This window comes from Pipistrellus hanaki (genome assembly GCF_964339955.1).
Source record: "Pipistrellus hanaki genome assembly, chromosome: 4".
Classification (NCBI taxonomy): Eukaryota; Metazoa; Chordata; class Mammalia; order Chiroptera; family Vespertilionidae; genus Pipistrellus; species Pipistrellus hanaki.
In genome coordinates, this window is record NC_140506.1 from 65775559 (window position 1) to 65797497 (window position 21939).

The 21939-nt window shown below is 40.4% G+C and overlaps 1 protein-coding gene across 2 annotated transcripts in view; it reads right to left on the reverse strand.

Annotated features, from left to right (window-relative positions):
- CEP120 (centrosomal protein 120) overlaps positions 1-21551 on the reverse strand; it is a 53387-nt gene extending 31836 nt beyond the window's left edge. Inside the window, exons 1-9 of one of the 2 annotated variants that reach the window (XM_084881715.1) lie at positions 21490-21551; positions 21191-21268; positions 15680-15836; positions 13803-13917; positions 10720-10861; positions 7705-7853; positions 3247-3444; positions 1388-1615; positions 228-309 (exon numbers count right to left, since the gene is read on the reverse strand). In XM_084881715.1, the coding sequence (XP_084737841.1) occupies positions 228-309; positions 1388-1615; positions 3247-3444; positions 7705-7853; positions 10720-10861; positions 13803-13917; positions 15680-15836; positions 21191-21239 (1120 nt within the window). In that variant the 5' untranslated portion in view covers positions 21240-21268; positions 21490-21551. Of the gene's footprint in view, positions 1-227; positions 442-1387; positions 1616-3246; positions 3445-7704; positions 7854-10719; positions 10862-13802; positions 13918-15679; positions 15837-21190; positions 21269-21489 lie in introns of both variants that reach the window. The other variant, XM_084881714.1, reaches the window with a different exon arrangement.
- Between the last annotated feature and the right edge of the window lie 388 nt (positions 21552-21939).

A 21939-nucleotide genomic window follows, 5' to 3' on the forward strand; every position in this document is an offset into this window, starting at 1 on the left:
ACTATTTCTAGTGCAAAAGTGAAAGAAAAATTTTCATACCTTTTTGCAAATTCTATAGTGAAGTTAAATAAATTACAATTACTTTAAATTGAATTTTTTTACATTGCCACACATTATTCGTTCTTTAAAAAAGTCAATTTTTATTTAGATCCCTTGAAAAGTCTCAGAGTCATTTATTAAATGGCTACAAAATCTATATTTAATAGGTCTGTAAAAAAGAATCTTACCCTTTGGGATTGGTTTTGTGTCCTTATCATACTGTAAGCTTTCCACTTCACTTTCTGTTGCATCATCTTTTGTTGGAGGTGACTGGTTGTGAGGCATAACAGGGGACACACTTGGTGACTTTGGCTCAGTAAGTTTCTCCTTTATGGGAGTTAAAACTCTCTTCTTTGAATGCTGTGGCTCATGTTCATTCTGGGTCTTTAATTCAATTAAAGACTAAAAACAATTTTTAAATAAAGTATAATTTGCAAAGAACTTTCCTTCATAATTAAGCAAAAATGATGTTGTTTTTTAAAAATATAAGCTTCCTTTCCCAGTCTGGATATTCCTAGTCTATTTTTCTTCATAATTTGCAAATATCCTTATAGCATCTAGGACCAGAAAAAGGAAGATGAACAGGAAGGAAATATATCCAGAGCTAAGAACCAAAATGCATACTAATGGATAAGAGGAATACTGGATAAAAGTAGTCAGACATAGATGTCCCTGAGAATGGTTATTTCTACTAAGGCCTAAATTCCTTCAAAAAACACACATCAATGTCTACTAGGATTTTCTTCCTCTCCTTTGTCTACTTCTCTCTCTCTCTCGCTAAATAAATATATATTAAGCTTTCACTTTAGTTTTTCAATCTTTAATTCATAAACTATATAAATTCCTTAAAAGAACAGGATTCTAAACTTGGTTGGGGGGTGTATACACTAAAAAAAAATCATGTATGTTCAAATAAATGCCCATCTCTGTTGCCTAAAGAAGAGTATAGGAACTATAAACCCCAATTGATCAAGAACATTATCTTAGCTCAGATGAATCAACCCAAATAAATACCATTAACACAGATTTCCAGAAAAGGTTCTCTTTTTCTGGAGCTCCTTTTCTGCCATCGTCATTGACTATGAGTTGGGGGCAGAGGAATGGTTTCCACTCCATAATTAGACTATACCCAAAGGCTCTGGACACAGTCACTATACCACAGCAGTGGAAGCAACAATGCTTTTCAGAAATGTCTTTTCAGAGAGGACCTATCATAAAATGTAGGCTACCGATTAAGAGTAATAAACACTTCCTTAATGCTGAGTAACTCCTCTGAAGTTCAACTTGTGTGAAGAATCCTAAGTGAAACTGGAGAAGCTGCTGTAGGGGAAGGAGGGTCACTACTTGCCTTTGCATCTATGCCTTCTCTCTGCAGAGCCACGGACACTCCCACAGTTGGGGCCAGCTCCACAGGAATAGGTGCAAGCTTTTGTTTGGCTCGGTTTGGAGGGTCAAGGGTAAAAGCACCCTCAACTGTGACTGGGCGCTGGTTGATTTCTGTACTACCCTTTTTCAATAATCCTGTTAAAGGTATTTCTGTACTTCCAAGTGACTGGTCTCCACAGCAGAGATGGATCTAATATGAAAGGGAAAATCAAGACAGAGTTTTATGTTTTCTTCTTTCTCCTAAAATACAAACTTAAAAAGTTATAAAAATTAACAAAAACTTAACTTTCACAGAAGGCAAGTATAATGCAGGTCATCTTACTAACCTGCAGCAACTAAGTAATCTATTTCTATGCGATCGTTAAAACTACTGATCAGGCACACAGTTTACCAAGAACTCAATAATAAAACTACTACTTCCTTTTCATTTTTTTCTTTCAGTGCTATACACATATGATACAACCTTTTCTTTTTTTCTGTCTCTTTGATGAACTATGGTAACTTTAATATTTTATTATGCTATTTACATATGCAAATTGTATTATGTGTACATGAATTTAAATAAAAAATAAATACCTCAACATTTTTTTCTATTTCCATTTAAACACAGCTCTAAAAAATAAGTTAGCAGATCCAGTCATATTTGGAAATTAAAGAACCTCAAATAATTTTGTTTCATTCACCCATAAAATACCTGGAGTGTTTCTTTTTCTCTTTTCTTGCTCTTCAGACTTTATTTATAAAGCTAGTGCTTAACAGTAAAAGGTGAAAGAGAATATCCCTGGATGAAATGTACTGTTAATCACTAATAACCACTTATAGTTAATCAGAATTTCAGCATTACCACCTTTTGCAACAACAAAAAGGCAATTTCAGATGCATTTATATAACTATATTCTTTGCATTGGCAAACTTACCATTCATATGAACAATAAGCAATGACAACACAAAAATATTTTTAGTTCTAATATTAGAAATTACCTGAAACTTAAACTTAATGTGATGATTTTAATGGGCTGGAAAGAATGAATTTTAATAACTTCAATGTCCATAAAAATCAAACTAACAAGTCAGGACTTTAGGTAAGTATTGATATGTTAGATATATAATAAAATTAAATGTGCTTTTTCCTGCATTTTATTATTTCATAATAATATAAAAGTCTTCAGCTTTCTAAATATCTTGGCTTTAGCAGAACAACCTCTAAAATTTAGTTCTACTAAAATTCCTTATTGTCTCTTTTCACTTCCCACCCTAAATACACGCCTGATCACTTTACTATAAAAAAATGACTATCTAACCCTAAAGATGACCACCCCATGTCAGGCTGATTTAAAGCAATTGTAATAAAAATAAAACAATAGTTTTCACTAGGTAAGTTTCAGTTTTAGAGTCTACTTTGAAATTCGTTTTAAAAAAATATTCAATTCAGAGGCAGATTTTAAAAAATTGTATTATCTCTTTGCTTTTGATAGCAATAGGAATCTAAATTCTGAACTCTAAAGTGGAATCTGTATGCCTATGGCTACCACCTCCATAGTAACAGAACCTTCACTATGCTCACAGCATTAGGCTCCAGGTATCATTTTTTATTATAAAACTGATAACTGACACAATTTTTTTCACAATAACTAGGAAAGAAGTACATCTCTTAAAATTCTGAAGTAATTACTATGCTATGACTTTAGTCAGGATAATTACTAAAAAGTTTAAAGATGTGGCAGAAAAATGACCTTTACCACTGAAATAATATGGTTTAAGTACCTCTCTAATGCTTAAAAAATTCATCTCTAATAAAAAACAATTTTCTGCAGTACGTACCTGTAGTTTAGATTGAAAAGCCAGGTAAACACGAAGAATTTCTACACTGCTTCGTATTCGAACAGATGCTCTCTCTGGCTCAAAGTTTGGATTGATCAAATCATTGAAGGGTTCATTCGTAACATCATTTCCCAGTAAAGAATAGTAAAAGAAAAACTCTGGCTGTCTTTCTGGAAGTTTCATGGTACATGGGATTAACTAAACATTTAAGAAAAGAAAAAAAAATAGGATTACTTCTTAAACCACCAAACATGCGCAATAGTCTGATGAACTCCAAAAACATTTGCAAAAATGTTACTGCTTTTTTTAAATTTCGTGTATTAAATCAATCACGCAAAGTGTGTAAATCTCTGAAAAAATACATCCAAATTATTAGTTTACTTAATTTTGAGAAGTTTATCTGAGAAAAGAACAGACACAAAATAATTTTATAGATTTATATTGTCTTACATTTCATTAAATTGATCTGTGAATACATCAAAGTTCTTTTAGAAGAAAATGAATGTTTTAAATTAAGCTTTCCTTATTTCCACATACCCTATTTCATCTTTTCCTTACTTTGTCATCCTCTTCATAAATGAGAGGATGTTTAAAAAAAAATCTTAATACAGGCTATTCAATATACCACCTTGGTCTAGGCTTTTCATTAAAAAAAAAAAAATAAAGCTTTTTAGCTACTATATCAAAATTTAGAGACCTATAAATTAACAATTGCCAATGGATGCCTTCTGCATTAGGAGTGTTCTCAAAGTTGGTAGTTTCATGGATACACAGGATGAAGAAATAGGATTTTTGTCTCATAAAATATCTATCAGACCTTTAATTGTTCACTAGAACATTGTTAAAAATAACAATAAACTACAAACAATTGATTAGGTGATGGCTTAAAAGTGTTATAGCTAAATGATGATACAGTAACATGAAATATACTGTTAAGTATAAAAAAGTTATAGGACAGTTTATATGAAAGTACTATAACCACTTAGATTAAAATAGATTAAAATGAATAAGATTTAAGTCACATAGTGAGCACATAGTAAATATTCAATAGTTATTATTTTTTAATTATATACTAGAGGCCCGGTGCACAAAATTCGTGCACAAGTAGGGTCCCTAGGCCTGGCTGGCAATCAGGGCTGATCAGGGCCTTCCTTCCCAGGCTGCCAGGTGCCAGCCAGGACCTTCCTTCATTCCTTGTCACCTCCAGTGGTCCGTGCATTTCATAGTGAGCAACTGGTCTCCTGGTCGAACTTGACAATTTGCATATTAGATAAAGCATAAAGTAATATAAGTGGTCAAGAGGGCAGAGTAAGTAAACCTATTGCTCACCTCCTCCCATGACCACATCAAAATTATAGAATAACCATCTCTAAAAACCACCCAGGGAGTAGCTGAACAGAATTCCTATAACTAAGGATAAAAAGACTGGTGGGAGGGGAACAGGTTGTGAAATAGGCAGGTCCCAAACCTACAGGGGGGCAATTCAGAATCAGGAGGAATATCTCAGCGGCAGAAGTCTCCAACAAGGAGCAAAAGGTCCCAGCCTTTCACCAGGTTCCCAAGCCCAGGACACCAGTGCTGGGAAGAGAACTTCCTATAACACCTGACTGTGAAAACCAGAGGGAACTGAGTCTGAGAAAGACAATGGGTTGCTTGAGACCTAGGAGCTGCAGGTCTTAAAAGGTCCAGGCCAGACTGACTTTGAAACTCACTTGCTCTGAGCTCCAGCACAGGGGGAGCAGCTCAAACATCATTAGGGGAATACAGGGAGGAACTAAATGTCTGGCTTCAGGGCCAGCCCTCACCCCTCCCTGGTGATCCCCCTAGATCCCACCCGACTCCCAGGCCTAGTCCAAAACACTTTTAGCAGCTTTTCCACACCAGTGGCTTGCCTCACTTCACACTGGACTTTCCTGAAACCTCTCAGAGGTCCACCAACTCCAAACAGGCAGCAGCTGGCCTTAGCATGCCCTGTACCTCCACCTAAGTCTCCCCGAGCCCAGCACTAGTGGCAGCCAGCCTCATTCATGGCATAACCTCTCCCAGGAGCCTACAAGCCTAACAGAAGTGGCAATCAACTGCATATCAAGTTGTAGCTGCTAACAAGGGCTATGGCCTGGGATCAGGCACAGGTCAGTGGCTGACCCTGGCTTGCATCAGAGCCCTCCAATGAAACCTCAGAACCAACACACCCAGCACCACTGAACCAGTTCCACAAACAACAAACACAGAGGGCGGACTTTGTTCCACCACGATCCTCCTAAAGCAAATCCTCCTTTCTCTCCCTCCCTCCTTCCCTCCCTCCCTCCCTCCCTCCCTCTCTCTCTCTCTCTCCCTCCCCTCTCTCCCCCTCTTCCCCCCCCTTCTTCCTCTCTCTCTCTCTCTCTCCCCCCCCTCTCTTCCTCTCTCTCTCTCTCTCTCCTCTCTCCTTCCTCCCTCCTTCCCATTCTCTAAAAATCAATGGAAAAATCTCCTTGGGTGAGGATTAACAGAAATAAAGAAAGGATAGTGTACAAGAAGAAGAGAGCAAGGGAATGAAAACCCATTTGAATAAATTAATGACAGAAATCTTCCCCTACCTGGTGAAAGACATAGAACTTACAAGTCCAGGAAGTATCGAGAACCCCAAACAAGAGAAATCTAAATAGGCCCATACCAAGACACATAATTAAAATGCCAAGGGTTAAAAACAAAGAGAATATTAAAAGCAGCAAAAGAAGAACTGTTAGTTACCTACAAGGGAGTGTCCATATGACTATCAGCTGATTTTTCAACGGCAACTTTGCAGACCAGAGAGAATGGCAAGAAATATTCAAAGTGATGAATAGTAAAGACCTACAACCAAGATTACTCTACTCAGCAAAGCTATCATTTCGAAATGAAGGTCAGATAAAGATCTTCATAGACAAGAAAAAGCTAAAGGGGTTCATCACCAATCTTTTAAAGAGTATTTTTTAAGAGGAAGTAGAAAAAAGAGATAAAAAATAAATAAAATGGCCATAAATACATATCTTTCAATAATTCAATATAAAAGTAAATGAACAAGGAATCTAATGAACAAAATAAACTGATAAATAAAATAGAACCAAAATGGGACAGATTGAAGAAACTCAGAGGGAAGAGCAGGAAGAGATTAACCAAAGAACATATATGCATTACCTACGGACATGCTCAATAGGGTGGGGTGGGAAATGGGTGGAGGGGGACAATTGGGGGGGGGGGACATTTATAATACTTGCAACAATAAAGATTTTAAAATATAAATTAAGAATAAAGGAACTATTTAAAATATTTTACAAGTATATTGAACAACACAGTAAAAATACAGTAAACTTATTATCTAATGTGTGTTCTGATGTGTTTAATGAAACGAGAGTGGACTTGGCTTTTCAAAAACTAGAGTAGTATATTGTTCTCGGGTAATCACAAGCACAAATTGAACAAATTATTCTCAGGGGAAAAAATTATTTTTGGGGAAAGGACAAAAGCACAAAGTGTCACTGAGAAAAATAAAAGTATCAAATTAGGAGAAAAAGAGTAAAGCTCTTAAAAGTACTTTTTATAGTGGGCTTGAATTGTGTGACTAAGTTAAACGTATTTCCTCAAAAAAATCTTTACCTGATAAATCTTACAAGTCAGATAAATATGTGGTCACTAACTCATTTCACTTGTAAATCTGAACTATGTGGGAATTTTACAATTCTAAGAAAGTGAGGAATCTAATAAAAATTTCAGTCATAAGCAGTATTCTCTACTAGAGGCCCGGTGCACAAAATTCATGCATGGGTAGGGTCCCTAGGCCTGGCTGGTGATCAGGGCCAATCAGGGCCTTCCTTTGTTCCGCACCACCCCCTACTGGTTAGCGAACATCATAGCAAGTGACCAAACTCACTGTCTTCTGGTCAAACTCCTGAGGGGACACTTTGCATATTAGCCATTTATATATATATTAGAGTTTTGAAAATATTAATTTCTTTCAGCTGCTCCAGGCCAACATAATTTCAAAAAACACTGGGCTTAATCCTGAGAAGGACAATGTATGGAATAACAGAATTTCATGTTGAACCATTTGGGGAAGAGGCAATCTGCCATGGGCCCCAAGCACCCCTGCACATTTTTTCTGACTGTGCCAAGACTGCAAGTCCCTGACCATCCTCACCAATTTCCTAGGGCTGCTTATGCAGCAAGTACTTGAGCTAAGGTAACATGTCTTCGGGACAAAGAACAGGACTGCAAAAAATAAAAGTGATGCATTCTCCAAGTTCTATGTCCCTCAGCTGTGATGCAAACTGTATTCACAGAGCAACCTGGGCCCCTGTGTCACCTCTGTGGGACTGAAGAAAACATACCGATATTCAGGTTGCTTGCTGTACTGTATCCAATCCAAGAAACACTAACAGGCTAATCTGTAAATACCAGACCCAACAATTATTAAGCTATGACTAAAAAAAGTGTCACCTGCTCCAACTGGGTGGCAAATGCTATGGTCACTGACATAAGGAAGAAGTCAGTGCAAGATTCTGCTGGTCCGATCTGATGGTAGCCTCCTTCCTCATTCAGGACGGCCACAATGTCCTTGGGGTCAAGTCCAGGCAGGCTAGCAGGTACTTTATGGAGAAAAACACAATTAAATTACATTGTAGTTTGCCATAAACCATTAAAAGATTCCGAAAGCTGATTATACTGTTTCATTTGCTTCCTAGTTTTCTGGAACACTTCATATCTCAGTAAGGTTTCCATTGATTTTTAAGTATAACCACAATTTTCTTTCTGCACATAAAAGTCATATTTTTTAAATAAGGCAACCTTTTCTTTAAAATACATTTTTATTGATTTCAGAGAGGAAGGGAGAGGGAGAGAGAGAGAGAGAAACATCAATGATGAGAGAATCATTGATTGGCTGCCTCTTGTACGTCCCACACAGGGGATCGAGCCCATAACCCAGGCAAGTGCCCCCAGCCAAAATCAAACTTGGGACCCTTCAGTCTGCAGGCCGATGCTCCATCCACTGGACCAAACCAGCAAGGGCAAGACAGCCTTTTTAAGACTCCAATTTAATAATCCACACAGAAAAGGCATTGCAAAATTTGGCTAAAAAGAGAAAGGTGACTGAATAGAGAATGAGAGAATGAAAAAGTATTCTAGGCAGAAGGAGCAGTGGGTACACTCAGAAGCAAGAGAAAGCATGTGGTTACAGACTGATGTGCTGTAGGACTGACATGAAAGAGGTGAGGCTGGGGAGATACATAGAGGCCATATGTAGAGAGGATAGTAATCAATAAAATATATTTTTTTAAAAATAAAAGTGGGCAAAAGACCTGAAGAGACACCTCATCAAAATAGATATACAGATGGCAAGTATGAAGAGATATCATATGAAAAGATATTAACACCATGTATCGTTATAGAATTACAAGTTACAAACAATGAGATACCACTACCCATCTATGGCCAAAATTCAAAACACCAACAACACAAAATGCTGGCATGGATGTGTATAAAAACTCTTATCATTCATTGCCTGTGGGAATGCAAAATGGTGCATTCACTTTGGGAGATAGTTTGGCAATTTTTTATAAAACTAAACACATTTGCCGTGGCTCAGTTGGTTGGAGCCTTGTCCCCTACACCAAAAGATGGCTGGTTTAATTTCTGGTCAGGACACATACCTACCCTGTTTCCCTGAAAATAAGACAGTGTCTTATATTAATTTTTGTTCCCAAAGATGCGCTAGGTCTTATTTTTGGAGGATGTCTTATTTTCGGGGAAACATGGTAGGTTGCAGTTTGATCACTGGTTGGGGTGCTTACAGGAGGCAACCAATCACTATTTCTCCCTCACATTGATGTTTCTCTTTCCATTCCTCCCTCTCTAAAAACCAATAAAAACATATCCTCGGGTGAGGATTTTTTAAAAAATACTCTAACCATATGATTTAGTAATCATATTCCTTGGTATTTATCCAAATGAAATGAAAACTTATATCCACATAAAAACCTTCACCTGATTTCTCAAGGGAATGGCATGAAGTACTCAAGGTAATGGAAAGCAAGGATCTGAGACCAAGATTACTCTATCAGCAAGGCTATCATTCAAATTAGAAAGTTAAATAAAAAGTTTCCTAACCGGACCGGTTTGGCTCAGAGCGGACTGAAAGGTCCCGGGTTCCATTCCAGGCAAGGGCATGTACCTTGGTTGCGGGCACATCCCCAGTGGGGGGTGTGCAAGAGGCAGCTGATCGATGATTCTCTCTCATCGATGTTTCTGATTCTATCCCTCTCTCTTCCTCTCTGTGAAAAATCAATAAAATAAATTTTTTTAAAAAAAGCTTCCCAGACAAAAAAAGGCTAAAGGAGTTTATCACTACCAAGCCAGTATTACAAGAAATACTAAAGGGATTGCTGAGAACAAACAGAGAGAGAAACCTAGCCATACAGAATTACAATGGCTATAAATAAGTAACTTTCAATAATAATCCTAAATTTAAATGGATTACATGCTCCAATCAAAAGGCGTACCACAGCTGAATGGATATTCCTAATTGCCAAAACTTGGAAACAACAAAAATGTTCTTCAGTGAGTGGATAAAGAAACTGTGGTACATCCAGATAAGGCAATATTATTCAGTGCTAAAATAAGTGAGCTATCAAAGCATGAATAGACCTGAAAGAACCTTAAATGCATATTACTAAGTGAAAGAGTACAATCTGAAAAGGCTAATACAGTATAATTAACAATGTGACACTATGGAGATAAAAAAAATATCAGTGGTTGAGGGTAGGTAGTGATGAAGCAGGGCAAGAGGATTTTTAGAGCATTGAAACTATTCTGTTAGATACTATAATCTATACTATGTCATTACACATCTGTCAAAACATATAGAATGTACAACACCAAGAATAAACCCTAGCATAAACTATGAACTTTGGACAATAATGAAGTGTCAATGTAGATTCATTAATTATAATGAATGTACCACTCTGGTGAGGGATGTTGATAATGTGGGAGGTGTATTTGTGTGAGGACAGGGTTATATGGGAACACTCTACTTTGCAATTTTTCTGTGAACCTAAAACTGTTCTAAAAAATAGAATTTAGTAATTAAAAAATAAATGAAAGTTTTGTTAAACTATAGTTAATAGAGAAGAGCATAATTATTTTTGGCTTTCCTGCATTCATCCTAGGAAGAAAATTTCCCAAGCAATTTTTAAAAACAATGCAAAATTTTACTTTGTTCAGTTATGTATCAAATAAAAATTAAAAAAAGAAAATCTTTCCTAATTTCTAAGCCTTCCTAAAACAAGAGCTAAGAGCAACAACAGCTGCTTGTGTAACAATGTTACAACATTTGCCTGATAGACTAGAGTAAAATCAGTTGACATTCCTGCACATATCTTCCTACACATACCCCCACCACCCTTCCTAAAGTTCTAATCCACAGATGCGAATTCTCCTTAGAGATGATGCACACACCTTTTCCTTCTCGAGGGGGAGCTCCTTTGGCCTTAAAACCATCCACTGGCGCCTTTGAATCTGTTTCCAAAGCAATGCTTATCTGTATCTCAGACTTGAACCTGGGGTATTTATTGCTCAGCAACTGGTACCATTTTGGTGCCTGGAGAATAATAGCAAAACAAAACAACAAAAAACCATAATAGTTAATAGGGAATAAGCAGTAGTGGGAAATATTCTATAAGGTTCTAAATAGATTTCCTGTCATTTCTCAGTACTTCCTCCTCTATTAAAATATTCTTTTCCACATTTTCCTCAAAAGAAATTAATCCTGCTTATGAGGCTAACAGAATTTCCTCTTGAAGTAAAAGTTTAGGGTGTCTTTCTTGCTCCTATTCCTATGCTTCAACAGGTAATATGTTAAAGAAGACACAATATATTTCTTTCTATCTTTACTCCTATATACCCAGAGTAACCTCAGAAATTCTAGTACCAAAACCAGCCTTCAAAACTTCATGGCCCAGGACCACGTGTATACGAGTGCAGGAACCACTGGTCAGCAGGGCACCATCTCCATACCTAGAAACAGCATTCTTGCTCTGACCACTGTTCTATCAAGGCAAGGTCTGGTGCTTACACTGATCAAAACCAAAAACTGCTGTTTTGGTTCAGTAAGTTGTTTGTTTGTAAGCAAAATAGGATTAACTAGGCCACAGATTTTTAAAAATTCACAAACAAGTTATTTTTTTTAAGACAAAAATTCCTAATTTGTTGAGTTACTTTTATGTGGTACTTTTTAAGAAAAAAATTTGTTTGTTATTATCCTTATGACAAACATTTTCTAATTTTTAGTACATGCCTGAAAAAAAATATTTTTATCTACTTGTAGACTTTATGGTCTATTTTAGTTATATAACTGAGAAAAATAAATCTGGATTTTTCTGTTTACAAAAGGCCAGTGCACAAATTCATGCACGGTTGGGGTCAGGCCAGCCGGATCCAATGGGGGCCAGTAGGGGATGGGGCCAGTGGGTAGAGGGACCATTGGCAGTTGACCAGCTGGCCCTATTCCCAATTGGGGTAGGGGGGCAAAGGGCCGCAGACGGTTGGGAGGGCTGATTGGGGCCTGGATTGGGCAGTTGGCTACCACAGTGCACATCCTAGCAACTGGTTGTTCCACCATTTGGTCGCTGGGCTTTTATATATATGGCTATTTGTTTACAGAAAATAACATTATTTTTAATTTCAAATATTTTACTGACCAACTTCATATATTTCTGCTGGCAAACAAAAGAATAAGCAAGACAACAATTGGTTTTCCTAAAAATAATGTAATTTTAAAACACTTCTCCTTAACTTCCAATCACTAATATGATGATGAACTTTCCTCAAGAAATAGATAAGGAGCCTTAGTGGATAGAGCTTCGGCTTGTGGACTGAAGGGTCCCAGGTTCAACTCTGGTCAAGGGCACATGCCTGGGTTTCGGGCTCGATCCCCGGTAGGGGACATGCAGGAGGCAGCCAATCAATGATTCTCTTTCATCACTGATGTTTCTCTCTCTCTCTCCCTCTCCCTCCCTCTCTGCAATCAATAAAAATATATTTTAAAAAAGAACAAGATAGGGAGAAAAGAAATGCCAAGAGCGTTCAGAGGCTCCTCTGAATAATGTCCTCTCAGATACCCTCCTCCTAAAAGGAGTGTCCTTCTCTGTAACCAAAGTGACTGCAGAAGTGTCTTCTGGACACTTGCAAGTTGCAGCAGAGAAGTTGGGTAAGAGAAACATTGGGGAACAAGCATGGCCCCTTGTTCTGAGTTTAAGACTAAATAAGGGAAACCTTTTTAAGACCTAAGAGCAGATTGGTGATGAGTATCCAAGGATCGGGAATAAACAAGTCCTCTTTTAAAGCATTTAAAAAATTCCAGTTTCTTTTGAATGATTCCGAATTTGGGCCAGGTTGATTGGCTCATTTGCAAATATCAAAAATGTTAGTAACAGATAAATTTTTCTTCACAAAATCCTAATTTAAGATTCAAATCGGTAAGAGAGAACTTTAAAATAAAAAAGATATTAATTTTTACTTTACTTTAAAAAATTGAGACAAAACAAAGACATGAAAAACTAAAAATAAACATATTTAAATAATGTACAAAAAGGCTAAAAGATAAACAGAAATAAGAAAAAATATTTTCAATAACGAAAAGCACTAACACAGAAATAAGGATCCAGAATTCTCTTGTTGTTTTTTGTTTGTTTGTTTTGTTTTGTTTTTGTTTTTGTTTTAATGTATATTTTATTGATTTTTCCTACAGAGAGGAAGGGAGAGAGATAGAGAGCTAGAAGTGTCGATGAGAGAGAATCATCGATCAGCTGCCTCTTGCACACCCCCTATCGGGGATGTGCCCGCAACCAATGTACATGCCCTTGACCGGAATCGAACCCAGGACCCTTCAGTCCGCAGGCGGACGCTCTATCCACTGAGCCAAACTGGTTTCGGCTGTTTGTTTGTTTTAACAGGATGAGAAGAGGCTGCTGTTTACATTGTATTAAGTGGGCTACAATAAGTTCACTCTCTCTATTATGTAGGGAAGGCAAGGAGTAAGAAGCAGGGAAACCAATTAGAAGGCTAGTATGACAGCCAAGGTAAGAAACGATGGTGGCTTAGGTTCAACAGGGAAAAGGCAGAATAGTAGGTGAAGTGGGAGGGGGGGAAAACTAACTGAAAAGAGGCAGAAAAGTGGGTTGACAAGGAAGATTCTATATTTCTAGCTTGTAGAACGAAAGGAGATGGTGACCGCTGAAGCAAGGGACAGTGGAAGAGGACCACCTTTGAAAGCAAAGCCCAGGAGTTGAGATGTTAAGCTCAAGGTAACACAGGTTTAAGCTCTGAGAAAAGCTTGAGAATGATAGTTCTAGGTCAAGGAAATTATTAGAAGATCAGAATTTCCTAAACCAAATTCACAAACTAGAACATAAGAACTGCCTTTCAAGCCCATAATCCATCAGGCCCAGTATTCCGTGCCCTTCTCATCAATCTGATTGGTACATTTTGAAAAATAAACAACTGCCTAACATAATCAGTAACAAATATCAAAAGGATAATACCTGCTTTGTTTCTTGAGCAGTTCTTAAGTCTAGAAGAATGTAACCTATAGTTTCCTTGGCTGAAGTCAAAGCATCCAAGGCAAAACACTGGAGTTTGATAGGAGTACGCTGTAGCCTGTAATGTAAAAATTCAGGTGATAAGTAAAACGGCTTTCACTTAATATTGAACTGATTTTATACTACCCTTGACAAAGCTGCCTACTACTATCAAGATTCCATATTTTGTGAAAAACTCACTGGCAAGAACTATTAATCTACTTATCTATATGCCAACTATTTACAAAACTTGTCAAAATCTTAGTGTTTCATCTAAGAGGCTATCATCTAAGTTAGGGGTGTCGAACTCAATCAGAGAAGGGGCCAAAATCTAAAATCCAGCCTAAATCGCGGGCCGAATGGTTTACTGAACAGTCATAAACTGACAATGTCATAAACTGACAGAAGAGTGCAGTGATGACAGCGCGGTGCGGGCCACATTGCAAAGCCTGGCGGGCTGGATTTGGCCCGAGGGCCTTGTGTTTGACACATGTGATCTAAGTCAATGTTTTCAAGCTTATGTAATGTATAGAAATCCTTTAAAGTAAAAAGTTACCACTATTCATTAAGATTGATTTTAAATTGTTTTTCTTATATTGTCACACACATACTACAAATATACACATATACACACAGGCTTACAGTTCTTTTGATAGCTAAAAACCAAAATAAAGTAAGGGATTAGATACCATAAAATCATAAGCTCTTAAAATCAACAGTAATGTAAGGTAATACAAGACAATGTCCTGTAAGCATGGCCCTGACTGGTACAGCATGGGCTTTTTTGGCCCTGGAATCTCTATATTGACTCTTGCGGTAAGTTGATTAAATTTTGTGATTTTTATCTAGTGTGATGATTGTGAAACCTGCACTTGGCACAAAAAATCATCATTAATATGTTCATTTTATCTGTATTATCTTCTTAGCCTATACATTCATTCAGAATGGTACCGGTGAGCACTAACAAAAATGTAAAAATAATCACCAATGTAGACACAAATATCGATTTATATCAGGACTCTGTCTAGGTAAATATTCCAGAAGTCACTGAAAGCAAATACAAAATTTTTATATTCTCTGAGAATTTTATTCCCTTATAATAAACCCCAGGAACTGATCTAGCAAAAAAAGGAAGTAAATTTCTTATTGCTCTAATTTTTAACTTTGAATTTTATTTTGATTTAGTACTAAGTACTGAAGTGATTGTGTGTTACCAGGGGAAATATATTTTAAATCCTTTTAAAAATAAAAGTATCAGTGTTCTTGCCTGCTTCTGGTCATGAGAATTCATAAAATAAGAGACTGTAACTTATAGTCTGCTTTATATACTAATAAAGTGGTTAAGTGTCTAAAATTAAGTATAAAATTAGAGTCCTTTATATAATTATACTATATACATATCTATATGTCCTTGGCAAACCAGGTAAAATATACGATAAACAGAAATTACAATGAATTCCAAAGCATATTTAATACTGGCTAGGCATTATCATAGCACTTCTAGAATATCTATTCTGACATTAGCAAAAAAAAAAAAAAAAGCCAGGAGTAGTGGTTAAAAACTTAGGTAGGCTCTACCACTGTCCGCTGACTCAGGACAAGTTACTTCACCTCTGAGGCCTCAGGTTTCTCATCTGTAATGTGCGGGATAGAACAACATCTACTTCATAAACTTGTTCTGATTTTTAAATTAATTACTGTAGCAAAGTACTTTCAAAATTTCCTGGCACATTAATAATCTTATTTGAGTGTTTTTTATTACTATAATCTAATAATATACATATATAAATTTATTTACAACACCCTGAAAAAGAACAGAACAAATTGAAAGTAACAGCCACCTGTGCTGATGGAGTGCTTTCCTGTCAATTTCCCAGGCTAACTCGGTAGCAAATTCTGGTTGGTCAATGTGGTCCACAGGATCAGTAGCCAACTGTTCTCCATCAAACTTTGCTTCTACTACAAGCATATGCTTTGGACGTTTGGGGAAATGGCGACCTGGAAAAAAATAAGAGTATATAGATTAATAAAAGTCTACAAAACTCAGCCCTGACTGGTCAGCGGCTCAGTGGTTAGAGCAATGGCCTGTGCCCCGAAGAATCCTGGGTTTGATTCCTGGGGGCATGCAGGAGGCAACCAATTGACGTCTTGCTCACACCATGTTTCTCTTACTCTCTCTCCATATTGCTTATCCCGAATATCACAGATGAGAAACCTGAGGCCTCAGAGGTGAAGTAACTTGTCCTGAGTCAGCGGACAGTGGTAGAGCCCAGGCAACCCAGCACCAGAGCCTACCTAAGTTTTTAGCCACTACACCTGGCATTTTTTGTACACACACACACACACACACACACACTAGTGACTCGGTGCACAAAATTTGTGCACATTAAATAGGATTAGAGGGAATATTTTAATATTGTTATTTTCCCTTTCTCTATAATAAAAGTGTCAGAGATGAAAGAAATTAGTAAAATGTATATGAAAATATTCCTCCTGTCAGAGTCTGGGGCACACCAAGGGACCCAGAATCAAGTTCCTGCCCACCCACATGTGCCTCAAAATCGCATGAGACCCAGACCAAGCTGGCCTCACCCCCATAGGGCTAGATCCAGACCCGGCCGGCCCCAACCTCGTCAAGCCCCGCTGGGTGGAGGGCATGGCCTCCGGTCCCATGGCCCAGGGCCATGGCATGGGGCCAGGGCATGGGGTGCGGCTTCAGGTCCCTAGCCCGGTGCCGGGGTGGGGGGTGCAGCCTGAAGTCCCTCAGCCCAGTGCTGGGGTGGAGGTGTGGCCTGGGAACCCCGTCAAGGCCCGCCAGGCAGGGTCACAGCCTGAGGTCCCCCAGCCTGGTGCCAGGGCAGGGGGTGTGGCCTGAGGTCCCCTATCATGCCCCACCGCATGGAGGCGCACAGCCTCAGGTCCCTGCTAATTGCTTGTTAAGGCTCGTTATGGGAACTTGGACTATGCTGTGGGCACAGCCATCTTGGGTTACAGGATCCTTGCCTCTGCTGTGGGCACAGCCAGCTTGTTACAGTGTGATGATCAATTTGCATATTCCCTCTTTATTAGATAGGAGGATATCTCCCCCTCCCTCCCTTCCTTCCACTCTCTAAAAAAAATAAAAATAAAAAAAATATTCTCAGGTAAGGATTAACAAAACTAAAAAAAAAAAGTATACAAAAGTCAAATATGATTCTTTAGCATGTACTTTAAAACTGATATATATATATTAAGAGTAGTTAACTTTTCATATATTCAATAAACTACCTTACTAACACACATATTCACATATGTACTCAAAATCAGTGTTCATAAAAAACAATCAAATTTAAAGCTATCCTATATAATAAAGAGGTAATATGCAAATTGACCATCACTCCAACACACAAGTTGGCTTCCCCCATTTGGTCAAAGATGGCTGCCCCCATGTGGACACAAGATGGCCAGCAGGGGAGGGCAGTTGGGAGCAACCAGGCCTGCAGGGAGGGCAGTTAGGGGTGTCCAGGCCTGTAGGAGAGGGCAGTTGGGGGGACTAGGCCTGCAGGGGAGGGTGATTGGGGGGAGGGACCCAGGCCTACAGAGGAGGGCAGTTGGGGGCAATTAAGCCGGCAGGGGAACAGTAAGGGGCAATCAGGAAGGCAGACAGGTGAGTGGTTGGGAGCCAGCAGTCCTGGGTTGCGAGAGGGATCCCACATTGGAGTGTGTGCAGGAATTTTGTGCACCGGGCCTCTAGTAATTTATAAACTATTGCTTCTCAAACACTATGAATGTACCTATGAATCACCTGGGACCCTCTAAAACTGAAGACAGGTTCAATAGGTCTAGGGTGGGCCTGAGAGTCTGTATTCTAACAAGATCACAGTTAATGTCAATGCTGTTGCCCTTTGTTCACACCTTGAGCAGCAATAATCTCAACATTTAGAAATGAAGAATTAAAAATGTCATTATACCAATTTTAGATATTACTAGACCAGTACAAAGCACTATAGAACAAAGTCATCTGGGGAGTTAGGAAATAGTCAAATTAGCAAATAAAGCAAATGTACAATATCTGTATATTGATTTTTTTGTTGTTGTTGTTAACAGTTAAGAAACTTTTCCAGATTAGCTAAAGGAAATTGTATTCATTCATTTTGTTCTCAAGGACAATGTTGTGTAATATATTTGCAAGAAATATTAAGCATTCTATCTACGAATCACATTTCATTAATACTTCTTGACAGTTTTTTCACTGTTTACCAAAGGCATGTTCAGAAACAGGGATTATGTCAGATGATGGGATGCAAAAAAAAGTTACACAGAGTACTTGCCCTCAAGGAATGGAAGGTCTGGTGGAAAGAAATAAAACCCTAAAAACAGGATGCTAAGAACTAAGGAAGAAGCAGCAAGAATCTTGCAATCGACCTGATTGTAGGTCTGGTGAGGCAGATCTGGTTAACCTGTTATATGAATACGTCCTTGAAATATGTTGCGCCCTGAGAGGGACGGGTATATATTTTTTGTAATCTTTATAATTGTTTGTAAAATTTATAATTTTTTAATTCGATGTTTCCATTTTTTTGTTGGTATTCTTTTCTACTTGTTTGTAATTTTGTATTTTCCTTTGTGCTTTTTATATAAATAAACGAAAAAATATATTTCATTTATTTTAATTAAGTATAAATAAAATAATATGAAATTATGTCCACCGGGCGTGACGTACTGACACGTCCTAGTGAAAGAGTATGCGCCCGTTATACGTTGCGTAATTAAAAAGGGAATTCCCTGGTTAACAGGTTTTAAAGTCTTTAAATCACTCTTAAATAAATTCATCCCTGCTGCTCCTCACCCTGGTACAAGCTTAGTTAGCAATTAAGCTAAGAAACACCTTGACTGCAAACCTGTGAATTTCACATGAGGCTCTCACTGAACTCCCCAGTAAAAATCCTGCTACATATGGCCTGGCTCTCCCAATTAGCACTCACAGGTTTCTCTCTGGACCTCATTTTCAGTTGCTCTAAAATATCACTAGGTTCCCCAAATGAATTTCAAGTGTCAAAAAAACCTATATTTTCAGACTATCATAAGGATGACCTCCAATAAGCTCAAGAACAGAGGCTATGCAGTACAATAACTAGGTGCCTGCCTCACCCCAAAGACAAGGAACACCCTGAGAACAGAAACCCTGTCTTTTTCATCCTTAAAACTCAGTACATGGCCCAAATTCTGCTCGTGGTAGAAACCCAGTCATTTTCTTTTGAAGAAAGGGCATTTCTAGAAGTGTCAAAAAATTGCAAGCAGTTCAATACATACGGTGGAAGTGCTGGGAACACATGAATAGGTGCAGAGAGGGAGAAGGCGGAAAGGAATGCAAATGGTCTTCCATAAAGGGCGTGCTATTCTAAGAAATACAGACATTATCCTTTAGGACAGCGAGGGGTTTTAAGAAAATGGGATATGCATTTCAGAAAGAGTATCCCCAGGTAGTAAGGTGGACAGGAGGTATTTTCTAGAAAGGAAGGAAACACTTATGAAATATTACAATAGATTAGATAATGAGGACCCCAAAGCAGGGCACTCACCATGGAAGTTCGTTTATTTAAAGTTTCTATGAACCATCTGCTATTATTTTAAAAATAAAAGCAACAACTCTTGGTGACCATTTGGAAGTTGGGAGAGGGAGGAAGAGGGTGACTTGCAGGCTCTGGGCTTGGGCAGCGGCGTGGTTGTGGCGTGGTTATGATGAATAGAAATACAAACACAGGAGGAACAGTTTGGAGGGAGGACCAAATGCCAGCTTTCGCTTTGTTTGTGGCAACACCTAACTGACTTCCCTGAGTCCAGGTTCTCGACCCCGCACGCTGCTACTGAACTTGCAAAAAACTTTATCCTGTCTGGGAATATATCACGCCTCTCTGTTATTTAGCACATCAAACTATTTGTCTTTCAAGATCCTTCAAGCCTGTTCACTCTAGTTACACAAGCTTCTTTCTCACCACATTCTTCAATATTCACCTTCCCCTACCTGCCCTGCTCGTCTGCTACCTCTTCACCGCCCACCTGCCATGCTCAGGCCCTCATCGCCCCGGCTGTCGGATCGCCTGGAATGACTCTTCTGTCCACCTATCTAAAGCTTACCATTCAGAGCACTTCAGCCATCCTTCCCACCTATGTTGATAGCTCATATCATACATGTTCAATATACAATAGTATATACCCCAACACACCGTGTCCTGCCCGCACACTGATTTGATACTCCCAAGTAGACAAGACCCCCACATCCTTGAATGGAAAGCGGGTGCCTCCTATTTCCGTTTCCTCACAGCAGGGGATACAGCGCTAAATCCAAAAGCTTTCAACAAAACGACAATGGGATTTCAGACCTATGACTTCCAACAGTAACCTGACAGCTAAAACTATCCCAGCTCTTTATGGTTTCTTGTCATCCTACTGTTCCAAAACTCAAAAACCGGGGGTTTACAGTGTTTACTTCCCTCTCACCCCCTATCCCCCCACCCCACCCCCGCAAAAAAAATCACAGAACATGCCTTGCTTTTCGACACCTCAGGTGCACTTGGCGCTTCCCTTTGCCCGGAAGGCCCCTTCCTTCCTTCCTTTTTTCACCTGACAAATCCCTAACCACCCTATGGGAACCAAGTAAGCTTCACCTCCTTCAGGGAACCACCCCCCCCACCCCCACCCCCGGGTCCCGTCCCCCCCCACCCCCCACCCCCGCTTCCCCAGAAGGTGGTCACCCCCTCTTCCTTACCCCGTCAATTATCCGTTGACACACCTTCCATCCCTAAGCTTTCAGAACCAGCCCTAGTGGACCCTCCCATCCCCAGCCCAGAGCCTGGCACTCAAGGACTCCCCAACAAGCACCACCGTCAGGGCCTGGGCACTGGGCCCTCCGGACAACCTCCAGGTCCTCCAGCAAGACCTGCAAAGGCAGCGGCCTCCGCAATGCTGGGGATCGGCAGGAACGCGCGTTCGAGTCAAAGGGAGATTATTCTTGCAAACAAACAAACAAACAAATAAATAAATAATGCCTTCCCCGGGAGGTAGCTGAACAGAGTGCTTTCCCGGCTCCCTCTCCCGCCTGCTCATCGACAGGCTGCGGCTGGAAATCGGTTTCCTCCCCCCGCTCCGGGGCCGGGGCCGGGGCCGGGGCGGCGCGCTAAATGCCACCTCCTGAGCCGAGCTCCGGCCGCCCCGGGGGCTTTCCAAGCCATGGCCTAACGGGCCTCGGCACGGACAACTCTCCGAAGCCTTTGGGGCCCGCGGACGCGGGGAGGACAAGGTCCCGGGGGTTCACATCGCCGCAGTGACCGCTCAGGAGGCAGCGCTGCCGGAGGCAGTCCCGGGCCGCTCACCTTCCAGGATGGACACGACGACGAGCAGCTGGTCGGACTTGGAGACCATGGTGGCGGTCTGCGGCCCGCAGGCGGGGTCTGCGGGAGGGAAGGGGCCCGGGTGAGTTTCGGGGGACCCGCGACACCCCCCACTCCGGCGGGACCCCCCGCCGCCCGCTCTCGACCCCGCCGCCCGGCCCTAACCCTCCCCGGCTCCCCGGCTTCCCGGCTCCCCGCCAGCCCGGCTCCAGGCAAACTGCGGCTCTGCCCCGCGCCCGCCGGGCCAGTCCGCAGCCAGGGCCGCCCCGCTGCCTGAGGACCTTTTGCCGCCGGCGTAGCCGCTTTTCAAACGCCCGGGCCGCTGCCGCCGCGGCCGCCGCCGCCGCGCCCCGCTTCCGCCTAGCAACCAGGCCCGCAGGCCCAGCGCCCGGGGAGGCTGGAGGACAAAGGGCCATAGAGACCGGCAGTCAGGGGCTAGAACACCCCTCCGCCCGCCGCGCCTCCTGCCCTTTTGCACTCGGTTCCAGAACGCTAGGCAGAGAGGCCTGGCCCGTTACCTCACAGCGCCCCCTGCTAGCCGGTCGGGGGACGGCGGGCGAATTGGTGAGGACGAGCTGCGCAGGCGCACCGCGGCAGCAAACGTTGCCAGGGGTGCCCCTACCGGCGGTGGGAGGGTACTGCATGCTCTGCTTTATGCCCCGGGCACAACCTGGGAAATTTATCCACAGAGATCTAAAAAAATTAAATAATAATAAAAAAATCCAACTCTT